This window comes from Grammomys surdaster, unplaced genomic scaffold (assembly GCF_004785775.1).
Source record: "Grammomys surdaster isolate TR1022 unplaced genomic scaffold, NIH_TR_1.0 125833, whole genome shotgun sequence".
NCBI classification, from domain to species: Eukaryota; Metazoa; Chordata; class Mammalia; order Rodentia; family Muridae; genus Grammomys; species Grammomys surdaster.
Window position 1 is genome coordinate 322,626 of NW_021620661.1, and position 12,309 is coordinate 334,934.

The following is a 12,309-nucleotide window of genomic DNA, read 5'->3' on the forward strand; positions in this document are numbered from 1 at the left end:
GAGAGAGAGACGGGGAGAGAGAGAGAGAGAGAGAGAGAGAGAGAGAGAGAGAGAGAGAGAGAGAGAGAGAGAGAGAGAGAGAGAGAGAGAACACTCATCTGCTTTCCTACTTTTGATAAGCAGAAAGGCTACACAGACAGGTTCACACCTCTGACACTTTTGATATTTATTTTCATCCTGACATGAGAGAGGGTCAGTCTTAGATGGTTCATCTTAAGATCAGCTGTTCTATAGAGAATGACACAATGTGTTAAGACAGGGTTTTAAGCATTAGGGCTTTGCAAATGTGCTCAGCAAACCAGATCTTAGCTATACAGTCTTTAAGACTTAGCTATACAGTCTTTAAGAATGTACATTGTGTTTTACTACACTGGGGCTTTTATTGTCTTGGTAGGCACATTTAACCCTTTTCTTTTTCCCTCCAGTAACTTTCGTCCTGAATCCTTCAACCTGCTGTGGTTCTTCAATGACACTTGTGTTTCTCCTACTGATTTTAAAAACCCCACCATCGATAACATGGTCAGTAACTGGAGAGTACCCAACTCCAACTCTGAAGAAGACAGACACAGGATTTTCCACTTCTCAGTATTTATGAGTCTCCTGCTTGTTGGAATCCTCGAGCTCCTGTTTGGGCTCAGTCAGATACTCATTGGTTTCTTTGGCTGTCTGTGTGGTGTCTCTCAGCGACGGAGTCAAATTGTATAAAGGGTAATAAACTAGAATATCAGTACTTTGAATAATTTGAAAATTGCATTTAAAATACATACTTTTGTAAGTTCAGTAATGAAGCATCTTTTAGAACACAGAGTCACTTTAGTGCAAATAGATGTTTTTAGAATCATTTCTGCAGCAACTTTTTTTTTTTTTTTTTTTGAGACAGGGTTTTCTCTGTGTAGCCCTGGCTGTCTTGGAACTCACTCTGTAGACAAGGCTGGCCTCGAACTCAGAAATCCGCCTGCCTCTGCCTCCCAAGTGCTGGGGTTAAAGGTGTGCGCCACCACCGCCAGGCTGAAGCAACTTTCAAAAATACAAAAATCAGCCTATGAAGCTGTGCAGGGTTGGTGCCTTTGATCCCAGCACTCAGAAGTAGAGGCTGGAGGATCTAGAGTTTGAGGCTTGCCTAGTTTACAGAGACAATTCCAAGACAGCCAGGACTACACAAAGAAGCAGAAGCAAAGGACTGACAAATCAAACTGCCACACAGAGAGAGTATTGTATGTGTAGCATACCTCCACTCTGGAAAACAGTCATCAGTGGTTGATACTGGGGAGAAGTGTAGAGAAGCCTTTTTGTTTCTTTTTTTTTTTCCTGTGTATGCTGAAAAAACATTTGTTCGACCTGATGGTTATAGAAGTAGGTGTCTAAGTTTTAAAAAATTTTTATGCTTAGGAAGGAAGACCATGTTTTATAATACTTTATCCTCAAACCCAAAGTGACAGGAAAATGCTGTATTTAACTGATAGGCACATGGCAATTCATCCTACTCTATTTTCTCATGTTTGTATCTTTTCATGATTTATGGCAACACCCTGGGGGTGGGGGTGGGGAATCAGCCTTTTAGAAGCTGGTTTTTATTTATGCTTTAAAAGACAGGCAACAAAACGTATTTATTGTATTAAAATGTTACGCAAAAACATTGTAATAGAAAAAACTAAAAATGTACAATTTTCTGAGTGTTATCACTCTTACAATTGATTTCAATCTCAATTTTATGGGGTGACTTAGGGTTTGTATTCCTACACAAAACATCATGACCAAGAAGCAAGTTGGGGAAGAAAGGGTTTATTCAGCTTACACTTCCACATTGCTGTTCATCACCAAAGGAAGTCAGGACTGGGACTCAAGCAGGGCAGGAAGCAGGAGCTGAAGCAGAGGCTATGGAGGGATGTTACCAGCTTGCTTCCCCTGGCTTGCTCAGCTTGCTTTCTTATAGAACCCAGGACTACCAGCCCAGGGATGGCACCACCCACAACAGGTCCTCCCACCTTGATTATTAATTAATAAAATGCCTTAGAGCTGGATCTCATGGAGGCATTTCCTCAAGTGAGGCTCCTTTCTCTGTGATAACTCCAGCTTGTGTCAAGTTGACCCAAAACCAGCCAGTACACGGGGCTCATGATTTGAAAGTGGGCTGGAGAGATGGCTCACTGGGTAAGCACTTGCTGTTCTTGCAGAGAACTGGACTTTGGTTCTCAGCACCCAGACTGGCATCTCACAGCTGCGTGTAACCCCAGCTTCCAGGGAGCTTGTACCTTCTAGACTGCAGGGCAACTGTGCACACACAAATACAAATACACAAATTTTAGAGTGTTTTTGTGAAGTGAGCTGGACAGATGGCTCGGCATTTAAGAGTACTTGCTGCTCCTGCAAGGACATGGTGGCTTGCAACTGTCTATAACCCAAATTCCAAGGGATCCAGTACCCTATTCTGGCCTCTTTGGGTACCAGATTCACATGCATTCACTCATATGGCAGGCCAAACAGTCAAATACATAAAATAAAAATAAATCTTAAAAACAAAATGACAACACAGTCTTGGTGGTAACTACAACACCAATTATAACTATCCAAATAAATGAGTACAAACTGCATGAAGACATTCTCCCTAAACCATCCCTCTCCACACACCCATCAACACTTAAGGCTTATCTTCCGGATATATTTAATAGTCTTCCTGTGAAGACTATTAAAGATCACAACTACCAAGTGAACACTCACCAGAACCAGTAAATTCTCCTCATACATGAAGGTCCCGTCCGTCCGTCTATCACAGCATGTAAAGGTCAGGAACCACTCCCTCCCACCCATTCATCAGCTCCACTTCTGCCCTGTAGTAAGACTTCTCCCCCATCCTCATCAGCTACCTCCACCCGTCTTACCTCTGGCTGAGCCCTTTTCTTAGCACACCATGTTTCTTACAGTTTGACACTGACTTTGTCAAGCCGTCTAATGTCGACTGGGAGTCCTTTTGCCCTCTTATCTGTTTCTTTTTCTGTTGCCGTGAGGACAATATCTTGACAAAAGCTCCTTAAGGACAAAGGGTTATTGTGGCACACAACGGCTCACAGTTCGAGGCCTAGTCCATCACTGTGGAGCTCAAGGCAGCAGGAGCAGGGGCAGCAGCTGGTCATAACACATCCATCAGCAAGAAGCAAGGGCATCATTGCTGCTGCTCAGCTCTTTCTCCCACTTTATACAATCCAGGGGACATGCGGGAGGTTGGGGGTGGGGGATGGCTCCTGACTACAATTAGGAAAAGTGTTTCCACAATCACTTAACACAACCAAGATAATCCCCCACAGGCCCATCTCCCAAGTGGTTCCAGCTTTAGTCAAACTGATAATTAACACTAACCACCAATCCTCTGTAGAATTTAGCACAATGGTGTTAGTATTCCACAGGCCCATCTTCCAAGTGGTTCCAGCTTTGGTCAAGGTCAAGCTAACAAACACTGTCATGACTCTTCTCAGAATTTAGCAAAACACTGTTAGCATTTTTTTTCTTCTTTTTAATTTAGTATGTATGTATGTGTGTTTTGCCTGGGTGTGTGTGCATTATGTGCATGTAATGCCAAAGAAGGCCATCAGGCTCCCAGGACTAAGACTACAGACGGCTGTGAGCCAGCATGTGGGAGCTGGGAATTGAACTTGGGGGTCTTCAAGCAGAGTGGCCATGCTCTTAACCACTGAGCCATCTCTCTAGCCCTTCTGTATGTGATTCTTACACTGCTACACTGCACTGTCCTACACCAAAGCAGAAGCTCCATGGGGGCCAAGACACACACATTTTACTTTTTCTTGGTGTAACTAGTGCATAGCACAGTACCTCATACATGTAGGGCCAAGGTATTGATCTGCTGAATGAATGCTCTCTTCAGCATTCAGACGTTAGTCGAAGCAGTGTCTACTAAATTAACATCAAACTGCTAAAAGACATGAAATAAAATCAGGTAAAACGAATGGTAGGCCAGCTCACTGTACTTGAGTGAACAAGTAAGATAGCTAGCTAGCTAGGGATATCTAGGATGGATAGAACTTAAACTTTCTCATCATGCTGGGAGAGGTGACATTAGTTCATGTCTCTGCTCAGTCAGAAAAAATGGAGACCTAAGTTTCAAAAAGAAATGATCTTTGACAGTAACACCATTGGTGGAAACAGATGGCAGGTTATTCCTATGCTTTTTAGTCTTACGGAGACCACCGGCCACCTGAAGTTACCATCTTTTGAAGGCATTCAACCTTTGATCTGGTATCCAAACTAGCAAATGCCTGTCTGCATATACGAAGCTATGCACCCTTTCCCACTTAACACTTTTAAAAAGAGACATTTGCAAAATCCAATGTTTCTCTCTCTTCCCCGGCCCTCTCTTGGTTTTGGGGCTTTTTTTGGTGAGGGGGAGCAGGGTTTCTCTATGTAGCCTTGGCTGTCCTCAAACTCAGAGATCTGCCTGCCTCTGCCTGCCGAGTGCTGGGATTACAGGTGTGTACCACCATGGCCTGACTTCCAATGGTTCTTAACTCTCATTCCTATCCCCTATTCAATCTCATTTTAGAACATATTTGAACAGTTCCTGCCATCTAAAACTCATCTTTAATATACACAACGGAAGCTTCTTTTCCACAGAAAAACTTTTTATAATCCTCATTCTTTAAGATTTTTTTTTTTACATTTAGACACTTACTTGTGTGTTTATGATGTGTGGTTGTGTGTGTGCCATCACAGCACTTGTGGAAGTCAGAAGACAACTTCTGGGAGTTGGTTCTCTCCTTCAAACCGTAATCCCAGGGCCTGACAATAGCTCCTTTACCTGTTATGTCATCTTGCCAACTCACAGTCCTCATTACTTAGTGTGCTTCATTTTCTCCCACACCACTGCCCTTAATCTGTCAATTCCTTAAGAATAGAAAATGCATTTAAAATATTTCCAGAACTAGAAAGACAAATGTCAGAATTCTTAGTTCTTTGATGCTCGTTAGTCCTAATGAGTATCCTTTTGATCCTCCAGGACCCAGAATCTTTTTTTGTTCTATGCTTATTGAAAATCTGTCTCTGATCAAGTATCTACAAAATATTTCCTGATTATCCTGACTAGGATTGAATTTGTTAATGTCCATTCCCATGCCTGGCCCCCACACTTGGGTAATTAGCAACTTCTGTCTAATTAATGTAGGACATCCTATCTAAGAATGTTCAGGTCTTTGTAGAACACTCATCAGGGAAATAACAGCTTCTGTACTAACCTGCTAGGAGTTCCTTTTATTTCTACCCTTTTTGTGAAATCTCTTCTATGCCTGCTCAGCAAAAGAAGTTATACATTTAATTTATCAAAGTTACATAATCTAAGTACAAGAAGGAACCCTCCCCCTGGATTAATGGAGACTCAAGAACAGTAATGTGAAATCTACTAAACCTTGGAACTTTCCTCAACCTCTTAGTATAAAGATAACTTATGATCTACAAAGAATAACGTAGCTGAAGTCCACCTGCTCTTGAAAAAAATATACTTTTGAATACTAAAAGATCCTAGAATTTGGCTTTACTCATATTTAATTTTTTATGAGTTAGCATAGTAGCAAGCAAGTATTACAACAGAAGAAAGATACATAGTTTTATAAAGGTTTTTTTTTTAATAAACCTAAATCACTCTCATAGATACAATAAATTAGCAAACCATTTACAGTGCCAGCAAGCCCTGTGCCAGGGTGGAGATCTGAGAAACCCAAGTGGCTCTTGTGACCTGAAGGTCACTAATTCACTACTTGCCCCTGGGACAGGAAGACTTGGATAAGATATTCAGTTCACAGCCCCATATGATGAAATAAATCTTTCCATAGACATTGCTTTGGTTGACAGTTTATTAAATACACTACATTTATACCTTATTTTTTAGGTTTTTAAATCATTCACACATGGACTTGGTAAAAACATACTTCATAGAAAACTAAGATGAAAGTCAAAACAACATATTGCACACAGATAAACTGCTGAATTGTTAGGAGTTTTAAAACTCCATCTGTACAGGTGATGAAGAAGGAGAGTTAGGTGGTTTGACTTTTCTTAAGTCCTGTACCACACACACTCTGACTTAAAAAGCATTGCTGTTGAGATGTAGATACAAAAAGCATCTATCAAAGAAACTGCTTAACCATCTGAAAAACAGGACAAAACACTTTTCTTTCACAGACATTTTTCTAAACTCACTCTTTATGACTGTCATTTCTGTTTAGAGAATTAGCTTGTACAGACTGATGAGGCCAAAAAAATTATTTTCTTTAAAAACAAACCTAGAGCCTATTTACAAAACATGCAAAAGGAGAGAGTGTTGGTGCCACTGCAGAACTGGCTGAATGCCCATCAGCAACAGAACAGGCCTTTACTCTACAGATACAGGTCCTTCCCTGCATTCAGGAAGAAATACATTTTCAGGGTTTGGACTAGAAAAACGGCATACGATGCAAAGACAGAAACAATGAAGTTTGCAAATCCTTTATATTTCCAGGTGTTGAGACAATATATGTGAATGCTGAGGTTACCTCTAGCGTCGAAACCAAAGCCAGCTATTAAGCAGCCAGAATGCTACAGTAATTGAATACATGACCATTTCTCTTTTAGCACGTTCTTTATTCTCCTCTTCCAGAAGTTGTAGACGTCTATTTAATTTGATTATCTAAGTGAAAGACAAACATAAAACATAAAATAATACTAATATATACAGCAATCAGATTTTTTAAAAGTAGTATATGAACTTGTCAAAGAAATTATTATACATAAAGTTCCATTTGGATCAAAATGAACAAAACTATAAATAGAAAGCAAAATACTACCCACAATGGTTAAATTGATTTAAATATACTTCTTCATTTCTGCTCTGTAAGTCTGAATTTGTGAGTGTGTAAAGACACTGTTGTACTAGGTTTTTCTGGTGGGAAACAGGAAGTGTCTGATGAGTTTATCACAGCAGAAGGAGCACAGGATGTCGCCTCCTCTTTGTGCCCCCTCCATGAGCCTCAGTTGTGCAGCCTTGGACCTGTATAACTTGTGGTCTCAGTCCACTGATGCCCGAGATCCCCAAATTACCTACAATAGTGGGCCCTCTGATATGCCACTCAGACACATTGCTATATATTTGGCATACATAATCAGAATACTAAATATGCCTTCCCCACATGGTAATATCTCTGTGTAAAGATAGACAGAAAACATATTAAAAACGAGCACAAGAAATCTGCAGATTGGGCGTATAGGTAGGGTCAAAGCAGTGTTTTCCAAAGTAAAGAAGTTACAAACAGTAATAAAGGTTCCCAAAGTGACTGTCCACATATCAAAACCAAAACACACAATTTGGGACTAGCAAGATTCTTTGATACTGGCCAGACTGTATCAATTATTTTGGTAGCAATGCTCTATGCTGATCAAAATCATTTGAATAGTAGTTCAAAAAATCCTTAATAAATCTGAGAAAAATCAATTATGGCTTATTAGATGATCTGAATTCATGGAATCCACAGGATAAAATAATAATGCAAATTATTAATCTGAAATACTTCATAGAGATAGCTATAGGTTCCTTTTTTTATTTGGGGGCAGTAATTACCTGACGTCTTAATGAAGCTGCATCTACCACAGTCATGTCATCTGATGCTCCTTCAATGGCTGCATCTAGGTTTGAAATGCCATACCTATCAGATAAGATATTGAAACACAAGTTAAAACTAAGAGTAACTGTCAAGTTATGTGTTGTGCTGTATACTATTCAAAAGATTCATACCTAACAATATAAATAAGCCTTTTTCCGTTTGAATTGATACAAATAAGGAAAAACAGCTTAAGAGGACTATCTGCATTACTGGGAAAGCTGAGGGGAAAAAAAAAAAACAAAAAAAGAAAAACCCAAAACAAGTCTCTTACTCTGTGCTTTTTTTTCAAGCCAGAAAATGCAACAATGTTAATGGGCCCTGTCTGAAAGGGGCAAAGAACTGCTACTATCGAAGATACTGACATACAACAATTATATATGAACCATGCCCATATGTCATTCTGTAGGTACTGACTCAATGGCAGGACATGCAAAGTAAACTACAAACAGGAAACTGATCATTTATTACTCTTTTACTTCTGTCTGCCTTTTGCTTGCTATTTTTACTTACTTCTGATTTCTAGTTCTCTCTGTTCTCCCACACAAGTGAATACACAATCTTCTGCATCTTTTGCAACTACACTTAGCTACAGAACGGTCACAATAATAAACCAACAAGAAGCTGCATATAAAACAATAATACTGGAAAACCACCAAGACAATGCAGAGAAGGTACATTAAATAGTACTTTTTGTTAAAATGCACTCTCTTCTAAAAGGGCACGGACTCAGGGACATAGTGGCACTTTAGAGGCGGATCATGGGAGCATGACTGGTCTCAAACTTGCTATGTGGCAGTGGATAGCCTCTACTCTTGATTCTCTTGCTTCACCGCCCCCAAGTGTTGGGGTTATAAGCATGTACCACCAAGTCTACCTGCAGGCATAAAAATTTAAAAAACAAAACAAAACAACGTAGAAATGTTCTGTCTTCCATTTGTCTAGGTTTCTACAATTTAAGAAAAGAATCTGAAACATTACATGTCTGTGTGAGTGTGTATCTCAGTGTATCTACACTTGTACACAGGAAGCCAGGAAAAGGCACTAGCTACTGAGCTGGAGTTACAGCTGGTGGTGATTAAGAGCTGCTCATATGGGTGTTGAACTTGAGAACTGCAGATGAGCCACATGTACTCTTAATTTGTAAGCCATCTCTTCAGCACCAAGTTCTATATTTTAAAATTCATTTTAATGAAGAACACTTTTTACTGAGATATAGTTTATATACAATTTATTTACATGTGTGTTTACTTTATATTCTATATGGTTATTTTAGTGAACTGACATAGTAAACCTTTCTACATGAGCAGAATGTAAGTAAAATTAAGTTCCTTTTATGTAAGCTACAGTGTTGGCACATGGATCATCATTCTAATATTCCCAGTAACTCCCCATTAGAAAACCTACATAACTTTACATAAAGGGATATGAAGCAGAATATATGTTCCATCATACTTGCTAATATCCCAATTCACAAAGTTCTATAGTTTCAAAAGTTAAAACTACCTCAAAACACTTTTAAAAAGCATGTCAAGTAGAATTTAAATAATAAATAGCATGTACCTATTGCAGATAATATACAGCAATCTCTGACTTGCAGTTTCTATTATGGCTAGGTCAGATGGCTTACACTAACCATGCCTTCCTCTTATAAACAATGTGTCTTGAACTACTCAAAATAAAATTTATAAGTTAGGAGAAATAAACTCAGTTCATAAGTGAGTGCTGTGACTATGAGTTTGTAAACTGAGCAAATTACTCTTATAAATACTAAAATAGAACTATTAGGTTTAAGGGTGTAGCTCAGTGGCAGAACACTTGCTTACCTTTGTAAGTCCCTAGTTGTTCCCAGAACCATAATAATTCAGCCTGCACCCCAAATTATTAAATGTTTAGTGAGGAAACTATGGGTCAAAGCATTATCTTTTCTATGTTTTATCCTGAAAACAATAAACATTTTTATTTCCCCAAGATTACCCATGAGATAAGTAGTTGGGGGGGGACTATCAAAAATTATCAGCAATTGCCTCAAAGGCTGGGGTGATACTTAGCCAGAAAATGCTTACCATCCAAAGGTGAGGACCTAAGTATAATCCCCAGAATTCATGTTAAAAATAGAAAAGCTGGGCATGGTGGAACATTCTTGTAATCCCAGTACCGGGGAGGCAGAGACAGCAGGATTCCTGTGGCTTGCTGACAAGCTGACTTAGCGCAATCAGCAAGTTTCAAGAAAGCGAGAGACTGTTTCAAAACCCAAGGTGGATAACACTTGAGGAGTATAAAGGCTGACTTTTGGGTTTCCACATATATGCACTTGTACCGACACAGGCAGCCCCACCCCACATCATATTCAAAGGTAAGGAACAGGGATGGTCACAAACATCAACACACATACATGCACAAAGAGAACTAGCTTGAAAAAAGAAATAAAGCATACATGAAAAAAATTACCATTTAAATACTGAATCACCCAAAGTTTTAGAAATCTAAAGATACGCTTCACTTGTCATATATATATATATATATATATATATATATACACACACACACACACACACACACACACACACACACACACACATATATATATATATGAGGATTTTATCCTCAATTTAAAACAAAAAATATGAAATTATTTTAAACAAAACCAAAAGCTCTAACAAATGCTATTATATCACTCACTGTAAACACCCTCACAGAGTTAAAACTATCAAGGGAAACTAGTGTGGACTAAATGAAGAAGATGCAGAACAAATGGGTAAGCAGTGTTCAGGGACCAATGCAACATGGATGAGATTAACAAGAAACGGATGGCTCCCTTTTTCTTACTTAGGAACATGTCTGCTTCTTCTGAAGAAGAGAAACAAGGCTGCCAATGTAAAACCTGCTGGGACAGTTAACACAATTCTCTGTAGAGCTGGCTTGAAAGTTAGACTGGCAGCATTTGATTAGCAGTATGTGTCGTGCAGAAGGTAGGGCAACTACCTGAAGGTTCTGGCCCCTGAGAGCATACTTGTACGTGCCATTTCTTGTCCTTGCATATGACTCAGGCTAAGCATATCTGATAGTATGGAAAGAGCAAATACAAGAGCAAAGGCTCAAATCAACAAGTAATAAAAATAGTTAATGGACATAAAACAAGATTTAAGATTCTAGGTTTTCTGTCTTAGCATGATCCTCTATAAAGCTACTAAAATACTGCTATACAGTATACTGGATGTTCTTATCACACCATGGCTTAATTTTGGGAGTGGGGGAGGTATTGAGACAGGATCTCACTATGTTGCTCTAGCTGGCCTGGAATTCACTATGTAGATCAGGCTGGTCTCAAAAATCTTAGAGATCCACCTGTCTCTGTCTCTTCAGTGTCAGGATTAAAGGCATGTGCCACAATACCCAACCATAATTTTTATTATTATACAATGTTCTCATAATTTGGTTGACTAATGTCAGGACTAATTATCATCCCTGTTCTTAGCAAAGCACAAGATTTCTCCTAAGAGAAGCAACAGAGGCCTAAGCTGTATACGTAAATACAATCACAGCTATAGCATGCATCATGATGTCCTGCACAATACAAGCTCCATCAAGTCTGCATGTTCTTTGGTAATCACAAAGTCTCCAAGTTACCTGACGTTGTCATGATGAGGATTAGAAGTGGCGGCAGCTGACCCACCACGCAACACAGGTCTATGGCAGGTTTTTGCAGAAGACACAAGACAGAATCAGGAAACAGAGAAGTACGAAAATAAAGCAAAAACAAGACAAATAAATGTCAGATAGTATTATGTTGTATGCTTTAGTACAATATAGTATCCCTCATATGCTTTGAAAATCCTTGTTTCATATGTCCTCCCCATTTTAAATAATTTTAACACTTCATAATTTTAAAAAGAGAGAAAAACATGACAGAATAGCACCAACATATAATTCTATATGGTGCTATTTAAAAAGTGTATTTCCTCTTTTTCAATTGGAAAATAAAACCACTAGCAACTTTAAAGGCATATCCAGAACCTGTTAGTAGCACCTGCATGATCATGGTTGCTCATAAATATAAACTAGGCATTTAAAGGAATACCCACTGCCCACAATTCCTTCCCTCTTGCTTCAATAATCTGGTTAGTCAGATAAGCTTTATGTCTTAATGCAGCTGTGTCTCATTCCAACACTGAGCTGAGAACAGATGCTGAGACTACAGAAATGCAGTCAGTCTGTGAGTGAGTGGAGCCTGAGACAACCACGAGTGACATACAGGGCTGCTGCAAGAGGATCAAGGTGCACTGGAAAACTTTGTGGGGCTCGTCATTTAGTCTCAATACATGCACTGGTGTGAGAGGACAATCAGCTCTCTACCTGGTTCAGTTGGAACCCTTCTGATTAAATTTGCTAAAATCAAGAAACATATTCTAAATCTTCACCAATTAACTGCTCTTAAAATAACAATGTTTACTAATCAGAAAGATGAGAAGGTCCATATATTAGGGATATTCTTTAAGTACCTGATCAGGTTTGCCTCAATCTAAGTATAATGACAATCATCACAGGGTCTAGAAACACATTTCTGTCTTTTTCTGACATAGTTATAGCTGTAGAATATAAATTACTATTTTCCTTTCTGTTTTTAATTCCTTCCTTCCTTCCTTCCTTCCTTCCTTCCTTCCTTCCTTCCTTC

The 12,309-nt window shown here is 39.0% G+C and overlaps 2 protein-coding genes across 11 annotated transcripts in view; one reads left to right on the plus strand and one right to left on the minus strand.

Moving 5' to 3' along the window:
- The window catches only part of Tm4sf20 (transmembrane 4 L six family member 20), a 13,479-nt gene extending 12,774 nt beyond the window's left edge, over positions 1-705 (plus strand). Inside the window, exon 4 of the mRNA XM_028789419.1 lies at positions 426-705. Coding sequence (XP_028645252.1) covers positions 426-705 — 280 coding nt within the window. The remainder of the gene's footprint in view (positions 1-425) is intronic.
- Positions 706-5,837: 5,132 nt separating this feature from the next.
- Mff (mitochondrial fission factor) overlaps positions 5,838-12,309 on the minus strand; it is a 28,115-nt gene continuing 21,643 nt past the window's right edge. For 7 of the 10 annotated variants that reach the window (XM_028789432.1, XM_028789437.1, XM_028789431.1 and 4 more), the window contains 3 exons: positions 11,265-11,324; positions 7,595-7,679; positions 5,838-6,667 (listed from right to left, as the gene is read on the minus strand). In XM_028789432.1, coding sequence (XP_028645265.1) covers positions 6,536-6,667; positions 7,595-7,679; positions 11,265-11,324 — 277 coding nt within the window. In that variant the 3' untranslated portion in view covers positions 5,838-6,535. The remainder of the gene's footprint in view (positions 6,668-7,594; positions 7,680-11,264; positions 11,325-12,309) is intronic. The other 3 variants (XM_028789438.1, XM_028789436.1, XM_028789434.1) reach the window with 1 other exon arrangement.